Below are 27,052 nucleotides of genomic sequence, written 5' to 3'. Positions count from 1 at the left end.
GGATGTGCCGTGCGTGGATTGTCGGAAAAATTTTCTAAAAATATGGGGATGTTCGTAGAGTTGTGTAGATCACATTGGTATATTCAAACACCCCATTTGAGCATTATATGAGAAGTTATTAGCTAGTTTTATCTATGTGCTTTAAATAACGTTTTTATAGTTAATTTGCATATAGGTGAGACTTATCCCGAGGACGAGCGCGTTCAAAGGCGACTCGGGGGCTACGACCCTTCGACATATCAGTGAGTGGGCTTTTGGTTTTCAGTATATATTTATATACTTGATATTTTCCCAGAAAATACGTTAAATGAGTTTATGCCTTGAATGCCATGCATATAAATTTATAATTCGTATATGAATTGGTATATGATGCATTATATATATAATTGTGGTGTTGTGGATGCTCAGGTAAGTTCAGGTGAGTTATATTTGGTTATGTGAATTATCAATGATGTGATATGTGATTGAATAACGTTGAGCTCATAAAACCGCACCTAGGGTGATTGTGATTTAACCAAAGATATGGCACATGCCTGTTTATAATGTCACCTCCCGCACCATATGCATATATTGGATCCAATTTAGGTGCACAGTCTTGTCGTACAGACCTTTACTATGGTTCCGACTCGTAGGTGACTATCGATTTATCGCCCATTTATTATGTGAGAGTAGTATTGAGCATAATTATATTACACCCAGTATTGTCATACAGACCTTTTCATTTCGTTCCAACTCTTGTGCAATATAGTGCCGTATAGGTCATTGTAGTGACTCCGGCTAGATTGACTTTTGAGCTATGAATTCAGCCGTACAGACTACCACAGAGGTTCTGGCTAATATGTTATATTTCTATGAAGTTATTCTCACTTGACTTACTTACTTTGTTATATCATGGCATGGCATACATATGATTATGTGAAGCGTGATTTGAATTGATATATTTCATATATATTTATGTATATGCTTATACTCTGATTCTGGGAAAAATTATACATGTTTTACAGTGAGGGGTTAGAAATGTTGATAAATGAAATGGTTTTGTAAAACATTTGTTTTTGCCCACTCACGTTTTCTGTTTTGCGCCCCTCCAGGTTTTAGGTAAGCTTGATGTTGGTGGCCTAGAGGACTTTGGCGGTTCTGACATAATAAAATAATTGTAGGACATCTTATGGTACTGTATAATTAGTACTTGTCTTACTGGACTGTACCTAGAATTTATATGCTCTGATTAGGAGTATTTAAGCCATCTTCAACTGATGGCTGACCAGAGGGCTCATTTTAGCCCTCTGGCCCTCCAAGATCCTCCAATATATTAATATTTTAATGAACAATACATGGCCATATTTGCCTCTGTCTCCAACCAAGGGCCAAAGGGCTTGTTTTAGCCTTGTCACAAAAAACCGTCTCCAACCGAGGGCAAAACATAATTTATTATTTAGAAACTACAACTTAAATTCAAATCCAACGGCTAAGTGACGTCAGCTAGCCGTTGGATTTGAATAATTTTTTGCTATAAATAGGGTGGATATTGGGATATAATTCACACAACTTTGAATTCAATCTATTTCAATTCAATCTCTTTCAATTCAAGTTTGCAATGAATTCCAACTTTGGATCCTCTTCAGATTCCAACTGGAGGTCCTCATCCAATTCCAAAAGAGAATCAAAATGGGCGCAAATGAGACGAGAAGATGGGGAGTCTGATGAAGAAGTTCAAGTAAGGCGCAACAAACAAAACAGAGCAGCAGCCATGGCTGCGGCCATGGTGTGTCAACCAACTGAGGAATAACTTTAATGGGGTGGCTCTATTGTTGGTCGCTCTTACAAACCACGAAACAGAGCGATGATGCATGCCAATCTAATGAACAACTACTTCGACCCCAACTCGGTGTACACAGAAGAGGATTTCAAACGTCGTTTCCGGATGAGGCTTCATGTCTTCGAGCGTTTATTGTGTGATGTCCAACAAGTCAATCCGTACTTTCGACAGAAGCATGACAGAGCAGGCCGCCCTAGTTTCTCACCTTATCAGAAGGTTACTGTTGCACTCTGAATGATGGTATATGGCTCCCCAACTGATTCAATGAATGAAACCCATGGTATGTCTGAGTCTACATGCCTTGATACTCTTGAAGAATTTTGTGACACAATTGTTCAGGTTTACAAAGACGAGTACCTCTGCGAGCCAAATCAAGAAGATCTGAATCGGCTCATTCGCAAAGCTGAAGACCGTGGGTTTCTAGGCATGATAGGGTCATTAGACTGCATGCATTGGGATTGGAAGAACTGTCCCACTGGATGGCAAGGAGGCTTTAGCGGAAGGTCGAGAAAGCTAAATATTGTGTTAGAGGCGATTACCTCATATGGCACATGGATCTGTCATGCTTTTTTTAGAGTCCCTGGATCCCAAAATGACATTACAGTTTTTGGGCGTTCACCCCTCTTCAATAACTTAACGGAAGGTAAAGTACCTCAACTTGACTACTCATCAACAACCGTCAATACAATATGGGGCATTACTTAGTAGATGGCATCTACCCAAAGTGGGCGACACTTGTCCAAGCAATTCCAAACCTTAGGAATGACGCGGAAAAGTTGTTTACCTTACACCAAGAGGCTTATCGGAAAGATGTTAAGAGAGTTTTTGGTATTCTACAAGCACGGTGGAAGATCATCAGCGAACCAGCAAGAATGTGGAGTCAAGAAAATTTGGACTCCATCATGATGTCTTGCATCATATTACACAATATGATAGTGGAGGATAAGCGAGATGGGTATATTGATGAAGAGTCCGATGATGACCAAAAAGATCCAAATAGGTCAAGAAAGGCTCGTGCAAAAATATATGAGGAGCCTAATTTGCCTTTCAATCCAAGAACTGATAGTATCTCTATAGATGAGTACATGAGGCGCTATAGAATGATACGTTCTCGTACCACAAACAAGTACCTACAACAAGATCTTGTTGCACATCTTTGGGCCCAAAGAAGCATGGAGTAGGCATTTATGTTTTATGTTTTTAAATGTTTTTATAAATGTTGTTTAAGTTTCATGTTGTATAATTTTTATGTTGGTTAATGTTATTTAATGTTGTTTCATATTGTTTAATGTTATTTCATGTTACTTAATTTAATTTAATGGTGTATAATGGCTTAGGAAGTTATAGGTAAAAAAATAGAATTTAAAAAAAATATGAAACAAATTTTGTGAAATAGAAGTTATAGGAAAAAAAATGAAATTTAAAAAAAAATATATGAAACAAATTTTGTGAAATAGAAGTTATAGGGAAAAAATGGAATTTAAAAAAAAATATGAAACAAATTTTGTAAAATAGAAGTTATACGAAAAAAATATGAACCAAAATTTGTAAAATATAAGTTATAGGAAAAAAAAGGTTTAAATTCATAAAAACAAAAAAAAAATTTGAATACAACGGCTAGTGACTGGCTAGCTGTTGGAATTCAAATTAGAATTCAAATTAGTGTCGGTTTTAACCGACACTGTTGAAACTACTATTATATTACCATTGCTATTAGTGTTGGTTATAACCGACACTAATAATATAGTATATATTATTTCTGTCGGCTATAACCGACAGAAATAACAAAACATTAAAAAAAAAATGGCCAGCCCTCTCCAATTCCGTGGGGGCTTCCCAAATTCCAAAGCCTTCTGGCCTAGCTCTCGGTTGGAGACGGTTTTCGGGCTATTTTCGGCCCTTTGGCCCTCTGGACCCTTCGATTGGAGATGACCTTACTTTTGTATCTTACTCCTAGCACTTCCTGTTTACTAGTGCACTCTAGTAGTTCGGTTTTTAATTATTCATATATTTCTTATCCTTATTGCTTCCGCACTGTGCACATGACTACGTCACCCTCACGTGACGGCCAGCATGCCTTGATCTTGGTCGGGGTGTGTCAAAAGGTCAATCAATTCTTAGTATAAATGGTAGGGGTGGGCTCGAGCCGGGCCGGGTCAAAATGAAGGGAGAGGATCCTCGCCATATCCTCTTTGTGAGGATTCCGGGGATCTTCCAATCACATTCGTTCATCGTATATTGTGAGGTTAGTTTTTGTCAGGTACTGTTTATATTTAATTTTAAATAAAAAAAATTTACAATGATTTCTGACCGCACGATATTCGATGAACGGATATGATTGCAGGATTCCCAAAATCCTCACAAAGAGAATCCGGCGAGAATCCTCCGGGCAAAATGAAGAGATCAGTTCGGATCCATGTAACATCTCACATCGCCCAGGGGAGTGATCCTTAAATGTATATTCTCATCCCTACCTAGCACGAGACCTTTTAGGAGCTCACTGGCTATGGGTTTCGTAGGAACTCCGAAGTTAAGCGAGAAGGAGGCCAAAGCACTCTCAGGATGGATGACTAACTGGGAAGTTGCTTGTGAGTTCTCAAAAACAAAACCATGAGGGAATAGTAAGCCCAAAGCGGATAATATCGTGCTACAGTGGTGGAGCGGGCCCGGAAAATGATACGCCCCAGGCCGGGATGTGACAATCTATTTGTAAATTAAATGGTAGGGGTGCACTTTCATTTCTTATGTCTTAGCTCAAAGGTATTTACCTACATGTTGTCTCTAGATGGTAAGTGATTGGCATTTGATGTGGTAACGATTAAAGCCTTTACTGATGCCAAAATTGAAAATTGAACGTGCAAGCCAAAAAATAACTTTAGTGTACTCCAATATCGTATAGTAGTAAACATATACGATTTCGTATTAACGTCATTACATAAAAACTAAATACTAGTCAAGGTGGAAGAGAAAGCTCTAGAACAGAAATGATGAGAGTTGAATATACAGAAAGAGGGTTTTTAATTTGTTTTTAGGTGCATAACTAAAAATATAGGAGAGTTCTCAATGCTATATTATGCACCTCTTGCAAATTGAATCCTTATGAATATGACCCATGAGACTTGAAGAACACATCTATCCGACTCACGTGTGTTTGAATCATTTAGGTTTTGTGATGAGAGTGAGATAGGTTTAAGTTAATATTTAGGTCCTGGTTTCTTTTTTCACAAAAGAAAATTAAAGATGCAGAATGAAAAAACGAGAGTATAACAGAGTGTATTTTCGTTTTGCTCTTTGGTATGGTTAGTGGTTTTGAGAGTGAATCCCGTTACTTCGTACTACTGTTAATAATTAGTAATTGGCCATACACATAACAAGCTCGTTTGAAATTGCTTTCAAAATGATTAAAAGCGTTTTTTGTAGAAATGTTTTTAGAACTAAACTTTAATAGAAATTTCAGAATCACTTAAAGTGTTTTTTTGAGTCTAGAACATTTTATTTAAAAACATTTTGAATCATTTTGAAAGCACTTTCAAATAAACCTGATATAAAGGATAAATCGACAAAATGTCAAAACGTTGGATTTCAATATTAAAAAACATTTCAAATTCTCACATAAGATAAAGTATAAATCGATCGAAGGTCAAAACGTAAGATTTCAATCTGAAAAAAAATATATATTTCAAAGTAAAAAAAAAATTGAAGGTCAATGTGTACAGTGTATACCTCACAATTTATTTTTATATCATTGAAAAACAATAAAAAATATTATTGAAAAGAGAAAAACCAAGCATATTCAAACTGAAGGCTGCCGGAGTTGGAGTGGCGCCGCTTCCATTGACTCTTCATCACTACAGCCGTCTCCGCCGCCAACGCTACTATCACCCCTTGCTAATTCAGACAACAATGCGGCGGGTGCGGTGGCGGCTGCAGCCTCACCAACCAAAACCGCCACAATATCCCTCATGTTAGGCCTTCTCTGTGGATGAGGATGGCAACAAGCCAGCCCAAGCTTCAAAGCAATCTCCATCTCCTCCGCCTCATACTCCCCCTTTATTCTCGGGTCCGCCGCCTCCCCCACCCTCCCTCTAACATACAACTCCCTCACCCAATCAATCAACACCTCCTCATCCTCCGCCGCGTCCATCTTAATCGGCTTCCTCCCGCACGCCACCTCCAACAACACCACCCCAAAACTATACACATCACTCGCCGCCGTCGGCGCCGCCACAGTCGCCAGCTCCGGCGCCAAGTAGCCCAACGTCCCGACGACACGCGTCGTATTCGGTACCTCCCCATGCTCGTACAACTTCGCCAGCCCAAAATCCCCGAGCCGCCCCCTCATCTCCGCGTCCAGCAAAATATTGCTTGACTTAATGTCCCTGTGAACCACCATCTGGTCCCACCCGTGGTGCAGATAATTCAACCCCTCCGCCACATCCGCAAGCACGCGCCGCCGCCTATCCCACCCCAAAACCTTCTTCGGCTTGTCGAAAATCCACCGATTGAGGCTCCCATTCGGCATGTAATCATACACCAGCATCAGCTCGTTCCGCTTCCGGCACCAGCCCCGCATCTGAACCAAGTGCTTGTGCTGCAGCCGCCCCATGCTGGCGATCTCCGCCATGAACTCCCTCAGCCCCTGCTTCGAGTCGTGGTTGACACACTTGACGGCGATTTCCGTGCCGTTTGATAAGGTCCCCTTGTAAACCTTTCCGAACCCGCCGGAACCCAGAAGCTGATCGTTCGAAAAACCTCCCGTCGCCTCCCTCAGCTCCTCGTTGGAAAATCTGTGCGGCCAAAACTCCAGTTCCCAATCTTCGATCTCGTCGGTTTCTTCGCCTTCCATCCTTTTCTTCCACCAGTAAAAGTAAAACCCGGATGCTAAGATCAACACAAAAACGACACAACCGATTGAAATCCCGGCAATCGCCCCACTCGACAGCGAAGTCGACGGAGAAACCAGCTGGAAAACGGGCAGATTTGTCGTGTTAATGTCTCTGGCGACTCCGTTGTCGCTAAAACTCCAAGCTAAAACCCTCTGGGCTTCAATCCACTGCGTTTTCGAAGCCGAAAACCCAACGAACATCTCGGCCGATACGTAGTTCGCAATCTTGGTCTCTCTGTAAGTAAGCGTTGGCAGAGAAGGGCGGGACACATTGGTAGGGGCGACCGTGACGTTGAATTCGAGATTACTCCCGTCAAATTCAATCCAGGCCCGGACGTTCTGCCCGGTCCGCATTTGGACCGGGACGAATCCTCCGGTCGAGTTGTAGTACCCGGCGGGGGTCGTGGAGGCGGAATCGACGTTGTTAAGGTCGATTCCGATGTGATTCCCATCTGGGTCGTTGAATTCCGGGTTTTGACCCGTGTCGAACTCGACGGCGAGCAACGGGGCGACGAAGGGGACGGTGGTGTTGGTGAAGAGGCCGAAGTATTGGCTGGCGAGGGAATTGGGCGGCGAGGTGGAGTTGGAGAGAACGAAGCAGAGGCCGAATCCAGGGCTCGAGGCAATGTCCGGAAGGACGGAGAAGACGAAGGAGGTGGAGAAGGAGGCGACGGAGGTGGAGTTGGAGGTGGGTTTCATGAGAATTTTCTTTGGGTAGAAGACGCGGCCGACGGCGAACTGGTTGGTATCGTTTGTGAGGCGGATGGCGGCGCCGTCGAGTCGGGCGTCGTTGATGAGAGTGAGGTTGGTGGCATTGGTGATGTTGGAGAAGGAGTTGAAGAGGAAGTCGAGAGCGGAGGTGGGGGAGACGAAGCGGTGGTGGAGGAGGAGAAGGAGGAGAACGGCTGAGAAAGGTCTCATCCGTAGAGATTCAGGTTGGCGCCGGGGAGCGGGAAAAAGTTTGTTGGCGGAATAACTAGTGTTATGTTCGTTTAATGAAAGATTAGTCATACTTTTGTACAGGTGCGGTGCTAGGACTAAATCCTAGTCATTTATCATTCATTTGGACCTGTATCTTTCTTTTTCTTCTCGAGATATTTTTCAGTGCGCACATATACTCAGTCTAATATATTAAACGTTATAGTAAAAATTATTGAATACTTGAAAAATAAAATTTGAACCACTTGTATCAAAATATTTGATGTACTGAATCGTATTCTCGACACACTAAAAATTTCTCCTTTTGTGCATGATGTAGTTTTTACTTTCATACAATTAAATGGGAGAAAGAATCTTAATAATTTTGTGACATTGTCATGTAATGTTATCAAAGTACATGTAATTTTTTTTGGTAACAATACAAAAAAAAGGTTTTTCAAGAATGTTACAGTTGAAATAGTTCAATGCATTTATACGAACCTTATATTAAATTTTCTTTTTCCATATAAGCTATTAATGAAAAAAAACTTGACAAATTTGAACTGCAACTTGGAATGCTGGTTGAATGCTTGCAATGAGATTGTAGTTCATGTCGTTAAGAGCAACTCGAGCATTCTAGGTACTATATTTCATTTTTCTCTTCTTAAACATCTCATACATTAAAAATGAAAATTCACATTACGTATTTGAAAATTGACGATTATTGTATGCTTATAGAGGAGGGCGAGCCTTGCATAGTGAAAATGTTGCCTCTTTGAGCTCAAAATGTCACGGATTCGAATCGTAGAAATAACTTATTTACAAAATAAGGATAATATGTGAGGAGCAAAATGAAAGGGAAAAGGTTGCTCCTAGTTGGTCAACGAATTAATGCAGTTTGAAACCATAAGATAGAAGAGATAAGGCAACACCAGAGCCGATTTTGACTACCATAAGTATTATTAGTCAATTCAAGACCTGAAGGAGGGTTGCTGGGTCTTTTCCACGAGCTTCCAGATTACATCCCAACGACTAAGCAACGAGAGTCGTGTATGACAACGTAAGCCACAGGTCCAATCATTTATAGAGGCCCAATTAGAATTCAACATAGTCTCCTCCTCCACCATTTTGCTTGTGAGTTTGGATTATCATATGGAGATCCAAATCACTCTTCTACTCAAGATCCAGTGAGTTAAAGAACAAAATCTTAATGAGCATAGAAAGTTTTTTTTTTTTTTTTTTTTTTTTTTTTGGAAAACCTCGACGGTACGAGGGTAATTTTATTGATAACGAAAAAACAAGTTACACCTAGTCAGGGAGGGACATAAACCTTACCCCTCCAAAAAACAGAGACAACAAAAAAGAATACACTAGAAAGAAGGGGGGACATAAATCTTACCCTTCTTGAAACAAAAAATGAGAATGATACAAAGAAAAGAGGAGGGGGGGCATGAAACCTAACCCCTCTAGAACCAAACATGAAGGTCTAAACATGCAAAACAAGAGCATGGAAAGTTGCCATTTGCACTCATGGATGCATTAATTTTTAAAAATTTTAAAATTTAAAATTAAAATGAATGACAAAAATGTGAGTAACGACTCGTTTGGATTGTTTTTTTGGTCAAGTATTGTTTTACTTTAAAGTTAAATAGTAAAAAGTGTTTAGTTAAAATAAATTATCTTGCTTATTTTTAAAGAAATGGCCTCCGGACCAGGTTTTAAAAGTAGCTTGCAGGTTAGCTTGTAAAAGCTGTTTTCATAAAAAGCAAAGTTGAGCTTTAATGAAATTTTTAATTTTTTTGTAATTCTATCATAATTTTTTGAAACGACACTGTTTATCCTTCTGTACGGATTTTCTCCATTGGAAGACAAAGTATTCAAACTACATATCACTTTAACCACTAATGTTGGAGCACCACCACAATTACCACCCTCTTCGCCGCCACAATCGTCACCATTGTGACCACCACAACCACCTCAGGAAGCCTCACAATATGTTGCTCCCGTCACCATCATCATTGCCACCGCATTGTTGCCACTGCCACCTCTGTCATTACCACTACTCTTATTACTATGTTCATTTTTGTCATTATATACAATTATATCACTTTTGTATTTAAAATTTACAAAATTCGTTTACATTGTTTTTCACACTCACATTACTTATGAAAAATAGTTTATCAAACGCTTAACTGTTTTATTTATGATTAATTATTCTTAAAACACAACAAAAAACAATTAAAAAAATCACAGGTAGGGAAATTAGAAATCCATTGATAAAAGTAATTTTGATACTCATTTACCATAAGTTAACATGTAAGTAGACTTGAGATAGGAGAAAAAAGACAAAAAAATATGTAATGTATGTGATACAGTTAGTGTTCCATCTTCGCTAGTATGTATGCCTTGTCAGGCTAGTTTTCATATTTCGTACACTCTCCTTCGATCAAGTATCTCTCACCAACATGAGGAGCGAAGGAAGCCATAACACACAGAACGACTCCTCCCTCATGCCTAGTGTGAAACAATAAATGAGGAAAAGAAGGAAAGATGCTCTTCAAGCTAAGGTTAAAGAGTTGAAGGCTGAGAATAACAAGATAACAATTAGGAATAAGATCTTCCAAGAACATTATAAGAAGCTCTTTGAGATTATTTACGAGGCTAGACAATCGCCCTCATGATTGTTGATCATCATGTGGGTACCCCCCAAACGGAAGGTCACTTGTCTTCAACATAGATGTTGAACGACATTTTCATTAGAATGTTGATCAACACGAGACTTCTCTCAACCCAGCTGCTTTGACTCAAAGTAGGAAAAATGGAAGGAGATACATTCTCGCAGAAGGAGTGGAAGGATGAAAAGTTGTTTTATCGCTATTGTTGAGACTACTTGAGGCAGTATCGAGAAAAACCCATCCACATGGGCTCAAAGATCAATGACCCAAGAGTTTCCAAATGACTATGGCCCTTACCATGACCCAGACTAGCTACTAATCCAAGAAGGAGCAATAAGGCTTGGAGGGACTAGAGGGTGTAGGAGACAAGGGGGGCTTCCAACAGGCACGTTCCATAAGTCAATATGGTGAATCCAAGGAAAAGCCACATGCCCTTGACTAAACTGTTGGATATATGTCAACAATCCGCAATAAAATAAATATACTAATAATAAATACGAATAAATATATTCCAGAGACTCAACAAGATGAAATATTAATTAAATAGAGTAACAAAAGATCGAGACTTGCGTACTGCAATGTCCTTGAAACAGAAATTTCGCCCCTACTCAGTGCTTGTAGTTCTACGAACGTCTGCTTCACCAGGATTCAACGATCTAAGTTAGAAATTCCAGCACCGGAAAATTGACTTCTGGCGAATATTAATGTGGTTCTCTCAAAAATGATGTTTATGATTGCAGGAGAAGATTTATGATTTTTTTCTGTGTTCTAAATGTCATGCAGATGGATGTATATATACTGTGATTATACATGTTCGCAACAGGTATAAGGAAAGGATGCATGTCACAGCCCGTCCCGGGATTCTTTATATCGGGGATGTGAAATGACGGAATTACCCTATGAGTGTGTGTGACATATTATTTGGACTAAATTCATATATTTCAAGCTTTTGGAAAATATTTTAAGTTGGATTAAAATTGGTTGTAATTTATGTGGTTAGGAAAATAAGGGTGGAATTATTTCCCCGTGCCCTCTATCTCTCTCCCCTTCTCAGTTCTTCCTCTCTCCCTCTCGACTCGTACGGACGAGGCACCAAAACCCTCCAACTTTCACGGATCGACGTCAAAAAGGTAAGTTTGTGGATCCTTGCAACCTTGTGAGTTCATTGGTGCAGTTTTTAGAACTTGGAACCCTCGATATCACGTGAAACCCGAAACCTATTTTGAGATCACTGTTCATGCAATCGTGATATGTTAATTTTCAGGGAATTCTAAGCTTGTAGTGAGCTTAGTGAGGTCCCAAGAAAGCTCGAAGTGCTTCGTTGAAGGTTTTGGACGTCGGGATCATTGGGTTCAAAATTGGCCGGTTTTCTTGGAATTTCTCCGGTGAGATTTTGTAGTTTTTAGAGCCTTAAAGTAGTGTAACGTGAAACTACATGCTTAGGGCTTCATTTTGATATAAAATACAAAGAAAATGGTTGAGAAATGACGGAGAACAAGGAGATTGAAAAATCTCAAGTTTTCCGGCCACCGGAAAAAACCAGTCCGGCGAGCCGAGGTAGGAGACGCGCGTGGGGGCGCGTGCAGCTTCAGAAAAATTTTCTAAAAATTTCTCGACGTCCGTGACGTCGAATAGGTCGATGTGGTATATTCATATACCCAATTTGAGCACCGTATGAGAAGTTATTACGAATTGTCGGTTATGTGCTTAAATTAACGTTTTTATAGTTGTTTCGCATATAGGTGACACCTATCCCAAGGACGAACGCATCCAGGGACGTCACGGGGGTTACGACCCATCGACTTACCAGTGAGTGGGCAGTTTTGTTTTCCGTATATACCTATATACTATTGATTTTCCCAGAAATTGAATTTATATGAATATATGTTTTCAAATGCCATGCATGCATATTGTGAATTGTATGAATTGATAGTGATGCATATATATATATATATATATATATATATATATATATATATATATATGTGAATTGGTGTTGTGGACGCACATGTGAGTATCAGGTGAGTTTTATGTTATTCATGTGAATCATTGATGATGTGAATTGTTGAGAGCTCATAACATGCACCCCTGGTGTTAGTGCTTATATTATTCACCGCACCGCACGCTCACCTTGGATCCAAGTAAGTGCATGTCGTACAGACCATGAGAGGGTTCCGACATGCTAGTCGTACAGACCACTAGAGGTGGTTCCGACTAGTAGGTGACCTTAGATTATGCGCGCAGATGATTGATGAGAGAAGCATTATAGCGTATTCTTACACCTTTCTTATCGTACAAACTACTTTAGGTAGTTCTGATTTATGTGCAGAGTAGTGCCGGACTCTGGTTGGGTTGGATATTGAGCTATGGAATTAACCATACATGACCAACTGCAGGGTCTCCGGTTGATTCATTATGTCACCTGTTTATTTTGATGCATCCATGTTCTGTTTTTTGACATTTATGGCATGACATATTTCTGGATTTGTGATAGATTGATGATTTGAGATATATGAGGATTTATATACTATTATGTTATTTTCTGGGAAAGTATACAGGTTTTACAGTGAGGGGTTAGAAATGTTTTAAATGAAATGTTTTGGAAAACTTTGGTTTTACTGACCCACTCAATTTTGTTTTGCGCCCCTCCAGGTTCTAGTTAGCAGTGTTGGTGGCCCACGAGGATCCTCACGGCGTACTGACAGACTACATAAATGTAGGACTCACCTGCGGGTGTTGTAATCTAGTTATGGTCCTACTTGACTGCACCTAGTTCTTAGGCTCTGAATATGTGTGTTTCACACTTAAACTTATTCTAGCACGTTATTTGATTATTCTGCTAGTAGTTGGTTTTTATTCCCTCATACGTTTTTATCTATTGCTTCCGCGTCGCACTTTTGGTTACGTCACGCTCACGTGACGGCCAGCACGCCTTGATTCTAGGATCGAGGTGTGTCAATGCATCTGTTGGGAGACATATGCTGAAAAGGGTGTTTTTGTTTCTGCGTTCTGTAAAAATAATTAATTAATTTAAATTCGAAATTAAAAATAATTAATTAATTCCGAAAATAATTAATTAATTTTATTATTAGAGCCCAAGAGGCCCAAGGCCCATCTTTTGACAATTAAATATATATTAATTACCAATTAATTAGTACACCCCAAAGCCCAACCCCAAGGATGAGCCCAATTTTAGTCTTCAGGTCTATTACTCCAATCACTTTCTATAAATGACAAAGCCTTATAAAGTGATAAAATCTTTTGGGAATGGCCAATGTGGGACAAATAAATTTATACTCAAACTACTCAAATTTCCAACAATTAAACTTCCTTGCGTCCAAGAGATGATGGAAACTTACTAAGAAAGGCTCAAATTATACATGACTCCACCACTCAAGACCCCTTTATTCAGCAACTCCTCGAAGAAGTAAACAAACTTAAAGTTAAACGTTAGGGCGAGATACCTGATTGATATATGCCAAGAAAACATGTATGGATAGCAAATTAAGATATAAACTTAGTATACCGACATATGATGGCATCCCAAACAATAACAAGTCAATATCATTTTATATACCATTATATTATTAGAGGGGAACATTAACAACTGATCGTTCTAAATTCTTCTTCGCTATCAGCCACGAGCCAATGAGCTATGCCATGTGGGCCAACACCATCACGTCCTTGAGAGATTTTTCAACATGCTTGTAACATAAGGTGATACAACACGTTTTATTATATCAATAGAAGAATATACATACTAAAAAATTAATTTAAAAAATATAGTTTCTCACTATTTATACACGGAGAATCTTGCCTGCCATTAGGTCCTTAAATTTTGCCACCACAATAATCCAGTGGATGAAATTAGCTCCTCGCGCCTTATGAAACCTTCCTAGGAACAGAATCCTCGCCAGCTGCCTTGACGCCACGCGTCTCTCCACGTGTCGCCTCAGTTAGGTGTTACCTTATGCGTGTCGATGTTTCTGGCCTGTTCGCATGTGGAACGAGTAAACGACACGTACCCTACTGTCGGGGACTGGCCTTTTTATTTCTTTCAACAAAATGGAAAAGTACAATATACAGACGTGAAATCAACATCGGTACTGCAAAACCCGGTTTGAACCGTTCCCAAAGCACTAAATTTACGTCCGCATGTGGTATTGAAAAAACTTCGAAATCAAGGGAGTTTGCGAGAGAACAATCACATTATATATGATCCACTAGTAAGTTTTTGTGTAAGTTCACAGAATTAAAATTGTGAGAGCGTGGTCGAGGTTCAAAACATATAATATTGTGCTATAGTGGAGTTGAGCTCGAGATGTGGTGGGAACCTAGACTGGGATGTGACAATAATTAAGTGAAATTAAATTATTACAATACTTAATTACAGGTGCACAGAAAAATCGCGGTGAGCGAGTCTCATTTTAAAAAAAAAAAATTGGGTTGATTTTTTATGTTTTATTTGTGTATGTCTATTTTCTGCAGTGTTCACTATTTTATCTTATTTTTTCCAAAATGTCTTTACTAACTTAGATTTTAGTTCAGAGCCAGTTTTAATGCTACGTAAATTTAGTGCTTTTTTAGTTGCTACATTTGATTTTCATGACCGTTAATTTTTTTTTTTACTTTAATTATTCATTTTTTGTGTCACTTAGTGCCAGATAGTCTCAAAAGAGAAATTGTTGTGTTTAATTATGCTACTGAAAACGTTTGGCAGAAATGAGGTCGATGCCCATGCTAAAGCCTTCATGCTTGTTACCGAAGTAACGTCCCCACATGTAACATCTCCAACGCAATTGTCAATGATGTTTATGGATCTTGTTTCCTTTGGCCTTATCATCACTTCTCCCATCACCTCATATACACTCTTATATGCAGGGCGATCTCTAAGATTTCGGAAGGTTAGTGAAAAATTTATATAGGGGTTTTCTTTAAGAGAGTCTTTCAATTTTTTTTCTTAAAATATATTGATGGTAGAAAGCAATAATCAAAACTGAAACAAATTTTAGAATTCACGTTAATTATCAGCTTCCCGATAGCATTACATAATAAGTAAAGAAACCTTAAAAAATAACCATTACTAAATAAAGTACAACATTGAAGTTTTACTTAAAGATGGTTCTTAGTGCATTCTTTGTTGCAACATCATCAATTAAATTGTACTTGTAAGGGCAACTAAAATATAATTAAATTGACGGGCTGAATGCATTGGCATCTACTTGCAGATTCTGCACATTAGCTTGTTAGTCTTTAATGCTCTTGCGATAAAGGGCGTTTCAGCTCTCTGGTGGCAGTCGATCAGTGTTTTCCAGGAAAGAAAATGCCAATGCAGTTCTCCTTGTTGTAAGCCAAGTGAGACATATGTACATCTATCCTCTCAAAACCTTGCACATTTCTTTTTCTTTCTAAAACAGTGTTTTATGTTGGGTTTTAGTATATGTATAATGTTGCTGTAGATATTAGATAACAAAAGTTTTATGGGATCCCCTTAAATTTTGGAGTCCTGTACGACCAAACACTTCGCTCCCCCCCTAAAACTGACTTCCATGCATGTATGGAACCTTCACTAACATCGTGGCATATAGCTACTAATAAAAATATCGATGTCGAGATAGTTGTGTACTTTTATAGCCATGTATTAATGGCCTGAGAATCACCTTGATACTAAACAAGATAGAGCGGGGATCTTCTTGAAAATGAGAAGATCTAGGATAGGCAGCCAACCTCCTGAGAAGCGTCACTATAACAGTAAACTTGTTTCGCTTCTCTTTATAAGCAAAAGGAATGTGAAAACTCCTTTTCTTTTCATCCACCTTAAATTTTCACACAAGAAGTTGGTATGACGTTTGATATTTGAACTGAAATGATCTTCTAGGGTTTTGGAGATATGATGGTTACTTGGAGAATTCCACTGGATTTCTAGACATGTATAGAAAGCCAAATCCAAATCAAAACATTTGTAATTCTTTCTATGGGACCTTTCGTGGAGTGTCCAACTCTTTGAAATTTTGAATGATCCAAAAGCAAATTATTTGTTCTTTCACCACTGCAGTGGATTTATTTTTTGTACTACCCATTAAGTTTCTATATTTTGAACGAGTACGATTGAGTCACGTCAACATTTTGTGTTTATATTTTTCTAGAAAGACAAAGACAAAGAGTAAAGACACTACCCATTAAGTTTTTATATTTGAACGATTATGATTAAGTTTTGTCAACATCTTATGTTTACTTCTTTAAGTCACATCACCAATTGTCTATATATATCATGGAAATGATGTCATCAACCTAGACACCCGAAATAACAAGCTTGCAGCTAAAGTTATTTTCTTTTACCATTCATTAAGTTTAATTAATGACTGATTAATTATGGTAACACAATATGTACACGATCAATGCTCAAACCTGCACCTATATTTGACCAAAAAGAAAAAAAATGCACCTATTTATGCTTAAAAAGCAACGTTATTCTTGGTCGGGATTAAATTGGAAGATTCTGGAGGCAAATTGATTAAACGATGTACACATTTGGAAGCAGAATAATGCAAATCTTAATATTGCGTATTGGATTCGATTTATCCGTCTCTTACGATCGCTTGTACTACAAAAAAGTGAAAAGATTGAAACCAAACTGTCTAAATTAACTACAGATTAGTAGATTACTAATATTTAATTATGATTCCTTTTGGACTTTGGGGTGACATCCGAATCAAATCTAACCGCCTTCCCCTTTTCCTTTTCAAAAAAAAAATTAAAAAAAAAAAATTAGAAACTTTATTTTTCGTGATGCCACCTAAATGGTCCCGGTGAGGCCCACTCCATTGAATGAGAAGGGAAAAAGAATAGATCAGCGAAATTCAACAGCAACCCTAATTACTAATTTACTACTAATTACATTTCCAATCACGACTAGGAATTATAATTAGAGGAAGCAACCGCAACAATGAGTGCTCCTTCCTTGCTTTGCGTGTGGGCCTCTCGCTGACGTCACCGCCACTCCTCCCCACCTATAAATATTCTACAAATTCACTCTCTGAGGTTTGAACCCTCAAGCACCTCTCCTCCTCCAAAGCCCCTTCTCTCTCGTCTCCCTCTCGCAGCTCTCTCTTTCTCTCTCTAACCAAGCGGTAGCTTTCTCTCTCTAACCACCAAAACAGTCTGAAAGCCATGGGCCTCAACAAAGCACCTGAACCGTTAAAACTCCTCTGCAGCTATGGCGGAAAAATCCTCCCTCGCCACTCCGACGGCACGCTCCGGTACGTCGGCGGCCACAATCGCGTCCTCTCCGTCGATTCATCCATTACGTATACAGGTGCGTTCGATCGTCTCCGATTCGATCTTTTTCTTTCGATTCTTGCTTAATTTCTTGAAAATTTGGACCCGATTCCAGTTGCTTCGTTTCAATTTCGATGCTGATTTCGATTTTTTTTTTTGTGTGTTCAGAGCTAATGGTGAAGCTTGCGGAGTTGTGTGGCTATTCTGTTGAATTGCGGTGTCCGTTGCCGAATGGAGACTTGGAGACCTTGATTTCCGTCAAGTCCGACGAGGATTTGGCGAATATCATAGAAGAGTACGGTCGAGCTTCTTCTCCCCCTCATTCTCTGAAGATCAGAGCCATTCTCTCGCCGCCGAAGTCCCTGAAGCAAATCTCGCCTCCGATGTCCACTGCTACGAGCGGCGGCGACTCGTCCCCTTCGAAATCGCTCTTCTCATCCGCTGATTCGCCTCGAGTTTCGCCCCCGCAACGGTTCGTTTCGCCTCAAGTCTCGCCACCGAGGCGCTACGTTTCGCCGCAAGTCTCGCCACCGAAACGGTACGCTTCGCCGCCGGCTAGATACCCCGCCGGGCATCAGCGAGGGTCCGGACGAGTCTGCTACTATCCTTGCCATCTCCAGCCTCAGAGTCAGAGGAGTGGCCCCTGCGACATGTCGTATGTTCATCATTACCAGCAGTATCGTCACTACCACCATCATCCTCACTACCACCATCATCCTCACGTTCCCCAATGCGACATGTCGTATGGAAGGAGCTTCACACAGAGGACATAGATGACGTAATTAATCAAAAATATATTTTAAAAAACATATACAGAGGGTGAAATTTTGTGATTGCGTTTTGGAATGAAGGATTTTTTTTTTCTTCATTTAATTTTTTTTATTTTTTTATACATATTTTTCGAAGTCGTATATAATGGCAAAGAAAAATATAGTAGTGCTTGAAATTTGTGGCGCCGTCAATCACGGTACCACTTTTATCGTTTGGATACCGTTTGTCGCCGTTAATTCAGCGCGTCCCTCCCTACGTGCCACGTAGTGCGTTACTGTTTTCTACCGGACAAAATAGTCCAATTAAAGTCGGTTCGCCGTTGACACGTAACGTTTCTGTTACTCTATTTCGTTGTTCATGTTAATATTTGTATTTTTGTGTGCTAATTATTTTTTCTTTTCCTTTTATGTTTGCAGGTGGTGCTTGCGTTTCGCATGTGAACCAGATGTCGTTTTGGCTGCGGGCCCGTGAGGAATATTCCCAAACGCATATGCCTTGAAATTATAAGGACGGCCAGCCTGGTCTTTAGATTTAGTGATGATTAATTAGGATCCATAATATGAGAAATTTTGCAGTGTTCTGGAAACACGGTTTGGTACGTTAAGTGTCATAATATAATTGGTTGGAACTTCTTTTTAAGTTTGTAACCAATTATTTTATTACATTTGTTGTACCGAGCCGTATTACTGGTACACTAAAACATGATTTAAAATGGAATTAATAATTAATGATAATTAAGACTCCTAATACGGCCCTTAACATGGGATTAATAACTAATGATAATTAAGAGATGAACCTTCCAGGTTGATGCCGACTAATAATATAAAAATTAGAAAGAACATGCGAGAAGCCAAAAGCGAATATACTTTTTCAAACTTGGGTGGAGGGCTGGCCAGTTGGGTCCTCCTGAGGAGGAGGAATGAGTATTAAAAGGGATAAGGACTAAGTAGTGGATGCTTCGTGGTCAAGTCTCGAGTCTGAACTTATAATTTTGTGAGCTTGAAGTAACCTTTGGGTGGCTTCTAGAGACACACCACTCCACTTTTAAAATACTAAAACAAGAAGTCATTTGACCAAAGAATGGACAAGCTTTCAGAGCTGGCTCTACATTGTTTTACGGAGAGTTTAAAATTTTTTCGATGGGGTCGATATTTCTAATATCCATAAAATCAGAGAAATATATAGAAATGGCAGGGTAAAGTCAAAATTTCACTTACATAAAAGAAATTCTAAGTTTACGTTAAAATCGACGTATATCGATTATATTTCTGACACATTTGTTAAATATGGAAGAAACGTTTATATTTCGTCCAAATCAATATTTGACAATCCCTAAAGTTTCATTTTAAATTTCCATAATTTCCATCAAAAGCAACTGATATCGATATATTCGTAGATATTTTCATAAATTTACATATTTCTACCCAATTTTTTAAACACTGTTTTTACAACAATCTAAACTGTCTATTTTTTGAATATATATTCAAATACAATTCTTGCAAAGAAAAATTCAATCTAAGCAATTTACCTGTTTGATCCAAAAGAGACCATTTGGTGGCTTTGTTCACGACAATCCATCCTTATGGAGTCGGGAAGACTCACATTTTAGCCTCATCCTAGCCATCATAGAGTGATTTACCAGAGCCAGTAATTGAACTCAGGACGTACCGTGTGAAACACGGATTTGGAATTCGTCTCCAACTATTAGATCACCTCGAGGTGATTTGTCTCAATCACATTTGGTTTGGGATAAAATTTTGTACAGGTAATAATATGGATTGAAACTTGGTTTTGATTGTTTAGATAAAGTATGGAGTTGGCCAACATATAGGTATCATCTACCTGATCAGCTTTGTCAAAACAAACACTAAACCAAGAGTAGATATCTTGAGCAGTCAATGATCCCATGTTTGTTCCGTTATTTTTAGGAATAATTGGTATGATACTTATCATCAATGCGATTTAAACTTAAGATCCGTCACTTACATATAAAAAAGTACCACACCATAATACTAAATAACTGCAACAAATCAAATTTTATCACCAACGTCCTCCAACCCCTCCCCGCAAGGGCGACAAAAATCAAATTTCCGGGAGCTGCCCATCTACCCAATCCATTGAAACTCCATTAACACATACTAACAATAGCTTTAGTACATCTCTAAACTTAGAAAGCAACTTACATGAAATGAGTTCACCACCACGTGGCGTCCTAATTAATAAAACATTGTCATGTGGAGAAAAACTTACACTTGTCAATGTATATTAGATACAGAATGCCACGTAGCAGTAAACTCGTTCCATATAAGTCATCCTAAAGTTAAAAGATCTGATCGGCTCATATGTGGAAGACACTACTTTGAATTCTCTCTTTTCCTCGTTCTGTTTTTCACAAGCAAGAGTACGGATATGTTTTAGTATCAATTAAGGACCATAAAAAAGGACAGAGAAACACAAAAGGCACAAGCTTTATCTTTATCCATAGAGAGAAGTGGCACAGTTCAGCAAATTTGTATAAGATAATGCATGACGATACGCGTAAAGAACTTAAAAGCCGCATTCGATGTAGGTTTGTGGCCGTCCAAACAGAAACGGAGTGAGGGTTGTCAGCAATTTCAACTCGTTTCCTGCTCAATCTCTTCCCCCTCGGAGTCCTCTGCGTTATCTACATCGTCATCGTCTGGATCATTGTCGTAGTCTTCTTTATCGTTGTCGACAGCGGTTTTCCCAATCACAGCCATGCTGCTGCTACTCTCTCTGATTTCATTGCACTGCAAAATTACCTCATAAGAAGCCAACTTAAAGAAGAACAGAAAGATAAGTGCTAAAACACAGTAGTATACAACAAGAACAACAATAAAGCATTTTCCTGCTAAGTGGGGTCGGCTATGTGAATCCTAGAACGCCATTGCGCTTGGTTTTGTACTAAAACACAGTAGTATAATGATATAAAAATGTAACTGTAGTTTGAAGACACTTAGAAATGCACACAGATCCGACAAACTGCAAAAATGTGCCTTCACTTATCGTCTCCAGGCGACTTAAGGTATACCAGTTGGCATTGCACCCGACTCTCGGAAGAACGAGGCTCTCCCCCATGAGGCATTTGCTTGCCTTCCGGGCATCCTCCCACTTATTCTAAACCTTCTTTATCTTTAGATTTAAGCAAAAAAAGTTCTTACCGGAATCCCGAAACCATGAGGTCTCTCTCACTTCAAGGACCTAAAGCTTGGACTCCCTTACAGAATTAACGAAAAAAATCATTGAGTAGTGCCCGTTCTTCCAGCTGCTGGATTCTAATGCTGTGTTAGGATGCTGTCCTTTGTCCTTCCCCACAGGAGTGGCATGATTCGCCGCCACAAACATATAATGTTCCGAATCAAAACGGAGAATTACAGACTCCGAACGAGACATACATAGCAACGAGAATTTGAATCCAGTACACAGGCATTAAGGCTACCAAGTCTCAAAATAATCCAACTTTCTTAGTTTTCCATAACTTAACCTAGCTCTTACACCTACAGACAACAAATGTGACCAAAACAAACGTTTCGTAATCATCAGTAGAGCTCACACAGCTTATAGGATTAAAAACCGAAACGTTTTGAATTTTGGAGCACCAACTGATCATCAGTAGAGCTCACACAGCCTGTAGGATTAAAAACCGAAACGTTTCAAATTTTGGACCACCAAAAGAAGGAGCTTTCGACAAGGTGCATCCAAGTAAACCAAACAAAATCTTTCGAAGCTTTACAAGCATATCTTACCCTACGAAGAATTTCCCACAAAAACTAGCACAAAAGAAAAGAGAGGAAATAACTCGATCCTCCAAATCAAATGGTGATAAAATAAATAAAATAAAGGGTGTGATATCCACACATCCTATTTTACTTCTCACACACATTTTTAATTTTCGGTCGTCCGATCGGATGAATTGAAAAAGACCAACGGACATAAATTATTAAGGGTATGTGAGAAGTAAAATGGGATGTGTGGATAGCACACCCCTAAAATAAAATAAAATTTGTTACTTTGGTTACAATTTCACAAAATTAGGGTCCTTTTTTCTCAAAATTAGACTTCATTAGCCTTCAAAACTTCAAATCAGGGCTCCTTTTTTTCAAAATCTCCAGCCATTGGAGCATTTCCCTCTTTGTCATTTGGATTGAAATTTCACTTAGCTCGAAATCAGGGGCAATTCGTATATATGCATAAAGGAAAATAGACTAATTTGAGCTATTTGACTTAACGAATAGTTTCAAAGGAAGTGATAACTAAAGAATGGAGAAGTTTTAGGAGCCGGCTCGACGTTGTTTTACAGCAATCTAAACTGTCTATTTTTTTAAGTATTATAATTCTTGCAAAGAAAAATTCAATCTAAGCAATTTACCTATTTTATACAAAAAAGATCATCTTACGGTTTTGTCATGATAGTCTGTTGCCGGGAAGACTCATATTTTAGTCTCGTTCTGACCACCATTGCGTGTTTACCAGCGTTAGTAATTGAACTCGGAACATACCGTTTCGAATACGGATTTGAAATTCATCCGCAATTGTTGGACCAACATCCTCCAACGCCTCTCGGCAAGGGCAACAAAAATCAAATTTCCGGGAGCTGCCCATCTACCTAATCCATTGAAACTCCAATAACACATATTAACAATATCTTTAGTACATATCTTTAAACTTAGGGAGCAACTTATATAAAATGAGTCCACCGTCACATGATGTCCATTTTAATAATATATTATCATGTGAAGAAAAGCTTGCACTCGTCAATGTATTATTGGATACAAGACGCCACGTAGCAACAAACTCGGTTCATGTAAGTTCTTATCCTAAAGTAAAAAGGTCTGAACGGCTCGTAAGTGGAAGACACTACCTTCTTGAATGGTCTCTTTTCCTTTTTCTTTTTCTTTTTCACAAGCAAGAGTACGGATATGTTTTAGTACTAATTAAGGACCATGAAAGAGGACAGAGAAACACAAAAGGCACAAGCTTTATGTTTATCCATAGAGAGAAGTGGCACAGTTCAGCAAATTTGTTTAAGATAATGTATGACGATACGCGTAAAGAACTTAAAAGCCGCATTCGATGTAGGTTTGTGGCCGTCCAAACAGAAACAGAACGAGGGTAGTCAGCAATTTCAACTGGTTTCCTGCTCAAACTCTTCCCCCTCGGAGTCCTCTGCATTGTCTACGTCGTCATCGTCGGGATCATTGTCGTAGTCTTCTTTATCGTTGTCGACAGCGGTTTTCCCAATCACAGCCATGCTGCTGCTACTCTTTCTGATTTCGTTGCACTGCAAAAATTACCTCGTAAGAAATTATAAATGCTAATGGTAGTAAGCCAACATAAAGAAGAAAAGGAAGATAAGTGCCCTCAAATGTAGTTCCTAGATACTTAAAAAGACACACGGATCCAACAAACTGCAAAAATGTGCCTAAACTTATATTATCGTCTCCAGGCGACTTGAGGTATATCATTTGGGATTGCACCCAACTCTCGGAAGAACTAGGCTGTCCCACTTAATTCCAAACCCTAGCGATCTCTAGATTTAAGCAAAATCTTTTTCTCAAAAGATAGAATAGCTACTGGAAACCAGGGTAAGAAACCCAGTTCGCTTAGATAAGATATCGCTGAAGCCATCAAGGTGTTCTGTCGTATAAAGAATACACTTCAAAATTCAAATTACTCGACTAGTCCTTTTCCTCGAGGTTTTGTTTACTCTGATAGGCATAAAACTTGGATGCAATAATAAAATGTCGAAAACATAGGTCCACCCTTTTGGTTTGTTACACTTTTCAAGCAGGCTCTAACTCACAATAATTTGAATTAGCACATCATGATGAAAATTTACACCAAAATGCAAACCTAATTTCTGTGAATTCCTAAGGTCAGGGACTCATGTAACTCGCACATGTGTTAAACGAAACTCACTTCTATTATTGGAATCCCGAAACCTGGAGGTCTCTCTCACTTCAAAAACCTACAACTTTGACTCCCTTATCGAATTAATGAAAATATCATCGAGTAGTGTCCAGTCTTCTAGCTGGTGGATTCTAATGCTATGTTGGGATGCCGTCTTTTGCCCTTCCCCCACAGGAGTGACATGATTCACCAGCACCAGCACCAACACATAACATTCAGATTCAAAATGGAGAATTACAGACTCCGAACGAGACATACATAGCAACAAGAATTTGAATCCAGTAAACAGGCATCAAGGCTAACAAGTCTCAAAATAATCCAACTTTCTTAGTTTTTCATAACTTAACCTAGCTCTTACACCAACAGACGAAAAATGTGACCAAAATAAACATTTCGTAATACAAATCTGATCATCAGTAGAGCTCACACAGCTTACAGGAATAAAAACCGAATCGTTTCGAATTTTAGAGCACTAAAAGAAGGAACTTTCAACAAGGTGCACCCAAGTAACCAAACAAAAACTTTCAAAGCTTTACAATAATTTCTTACCCTACTAAGAATTCCCACGAAAACTAGCACAAAAGAAAAGAGGAAATTACTCTATCCTCCAAAATCCAAATATTTCACATTACGCCAATTCAAATGGTGATTACAATAAAAATGGTTACTTTAGTTACAATTTCACAAAATTACGGTCCTTTTTTTCAAAATTAGAATTCATTAGGCTTCAAACTTTCAAATTAGGGTCCTTTTTTTCAAAATTTCCAGCCATTGGAGCATTTCCCTCTTTGTTCTTTGGATTAAAATTTCAATTAGCTTGAAATCAGGGGCAATTCGTACATATGCATAAAGTAAAATTAGACATGCAAATGGGAAAATAGGAAAATTTGTAGTATCGGAAAGTACCTTCTCTTCGAAATCGGACTCCTCCATGGCGAGGAGGAGCTCCTCGCTGTGGGGTTGGGGCCATTGGGCTGGAAGCAAAAACGACGTCGGAATGGTCCTTGTTGACCATGGGTACTGTTTCATGAACCCCGGGAACTGTAACATTCTTCTCTCTCTGAACAGAGCGCTTCCGTACAAACTTCAGTGACCGTGGAGGGAGAGGACCTGTTCGACTGGGTATCTCTCTCTTCTGTTTGCTGGGTGAGGTATGAAGAGAACATGTGAGACCCACGTGACACCACTTAGTTTTTTGTAAACTCCGCATTTTTAAACTAACTGAAAACGCTTTTGATGAAATTAATTAAACATAATTTGACAATTGATGCATGGACTCTTTTAAATCAGATATGTGTTTCTCACAGAAAGCAATTAAACTGTTTTTTTCAAGATCTACTTGGATTTTTACTAAAAATTGATTTCACATAATTTGACAATTGATGCATGGACTCTTTTAAATCATTGAAACAAAAGTCCAACCATCAATCCACACATCATATGCTCTACAAACGACATAAAAATTTAGTCTCACTAACATTTTTTTTTTTTTTAAACTGAATTATATAATCATCGTGAATATGATTCAATTCTTTAGCCACTGAAAGACGAACTCTTAAAGGAAATACTGCATCAACCTTTGATGATTATATATATAATAGTTGGCAAAGAAGGAAAGAGATTCTCTCCAGATCCTTCTACCAAAGTCATCGGATCAAGTGATCCGAACTTTTGAAATTTCATCTAACGGTCCACCTGTTTTGGTCCCTTAAAAACTATAATAATTTTGGTCGTTCGATGAAATTTCAAAGGTTCAGATCACTTGATCCGATGATCTTGGTGGAAGAGATCCGGATAAAATCTCTTTCCGGCAAAGAACTCTTGCTATGAATCACCTCAAACAATTATCTGTTGGAGAACAATTCAGAAATAAACAATATAACAGAAATAAACATAACTTGAAATTCACAATTTTATTTCACAAAAAGTACTTGCTATACAGAATGAAAAGTATACAATAAATACAGATATTAATATAAGAATATCAACAGTACTAACTTGATTACAGAAGGTAGAGGCTAGCGTAAAAGCTATGTCCTTTGAACAGTAATTCTGTTCTACTCTTGTGCTTGTGGTTCTATAACGTCTGCTCGACCAGGATACAACTACCTAATCTTACAACCCGCACTGGATTATAGAATTCTAGCGAATTGCTTTGTGTGTTTACTCTTTCTGGAAAGTTTGTACAGAAGAAAAGGAAGAAGAAAAGATGATGGATGATGAACTGAGGACTCCAGTTATATAGGCTCTTTCATACCTCTTCAAATACCTTTTGGATGTATCTGAAGCTTTACAACTCTCTACAAAAGGTTGTATCTTTAATCACAACATTTTTAATTAATTTAATTAAAAACTTAATTCAAAATTAAAACTAATTAATATTAATTAATATTAATTTATGGTATAATCATCAAACCCAATCCACAGAAATGGTGGCCCAAGCCTCAATTCCCATTTCAAGTGGTCCAACACATAACTAATATTGTAGAAGACAAAACATATATAAAGGTAATTTGGAATCTTGTTTTCACCAATGTGGGACAAGAGTCTCAAAACTTCCAACATTATCTACCTTCCTCTCATAGAATTTGTCCTGCACATAAAAAACCCAAAAACCACCATTGATCTACTTTAAACAACAACCCACACTCAAAGATATAATTTTGAGCAATGGCCATAGCCGTTGCAAAAGTTTTTCTGTTAGAGAATAATCACAACATGAAGACTTTCTCGCCAAAGATGAAGAGCGACCACACGAAGGAGATAGAGATAACT

General features: G+C 38.6%; 3 protein-coding genes across 3 annotated transcripts; 1 reads left to right on the top strand and 2 right to left on the bottom strand.

Annotated features, from left to right (window-relative positions):
- Nucleotides 1-5,450: 5,450 nt before the first annotated feature.
- Nucleotides 5,451-7,804, bottom strand: LOC126627035 (L-type lectin-domain containing receptor kinase S.1-like). Its single transcript, XM_050296456.1, has one exon. It carries the CDS (start codon nucleotides 7,713-7,715, stop codon nucleotides 5,613-5,615), a length of 2,103 nt encoding a protein of 700 aa, XP_050152413.1. The 5' UTR covers nucleotides 7,716-7,804; the 3' UTR covers nucleotides 5,451-5,612.
- A 9,539-nt stretch (nucleotides 7,805-17,343) lies between these two features.
- LOC126626030 (uncharacterized) lies at nucleotides 17,344-18,692 on the top strand. The gene is made up of 2 exons (XM_050295189.1): nucleotides 17,344-17,612; nucleotides 17,744-18,692. Exons 1-2 carry the CDS (start codon nucleotides 17,468-17,470, stop codon nucleotides 18,346-18,348), a joined length of 750 nt encoding a protein of 249 aa, XP_050151146.1. The 5' UTR covers nucleotides 17,344-17,467; the 3' UTR covers nucleotides 18,349-18,692.
- Nucleotides 18,693-23,327: 4,635 nt separating this feature from the next.
- On the bottom strand, nucleotides 23,328-25,447 carry LOC126626029 (uncharacterized). Its single transcript, XM_050295188.1, has 2 exons — nucleotides 25,184-25,447; nucleotides 23,328-23,648 (listed from the first exon to the last, which is right to left on the bottom strand). Exons 1-2 carry the CDS (start codon nucleotides 25,325-25,327, stop codon nucleotides 23,493-23,495), a joined length of 300 nt encoding a protein of 99 aa, XP_050151145.1. The 5' UTR covers nucleotides 25,328-25,447; the 3' UTR covers nucleotides 23,328-23,492.
- Nucleotides 25,448-27,052: the final 1,605 nt, after the last annotated feature.

This window comes from Malus sylvestris, chromosome 6, assembly GCF_916048215.2.
Source record: "Malus sylvestris chromosome 6, drMalSylv7.2, whole genome shotgun sequence".
Classification (NCBI taxonomy): domain Eukaryota; kingdom Viridiplantae; phylum Streptophyta; class Magnoliopsida; order Rosales; family Rosaceae; genus Malus; species Malus sylvestris.
The sequence above is the reverse complement of the archived record's forward strand: the minus strand, read 5'-3'. Positions and strand labels throughout refer to the sequence as shown.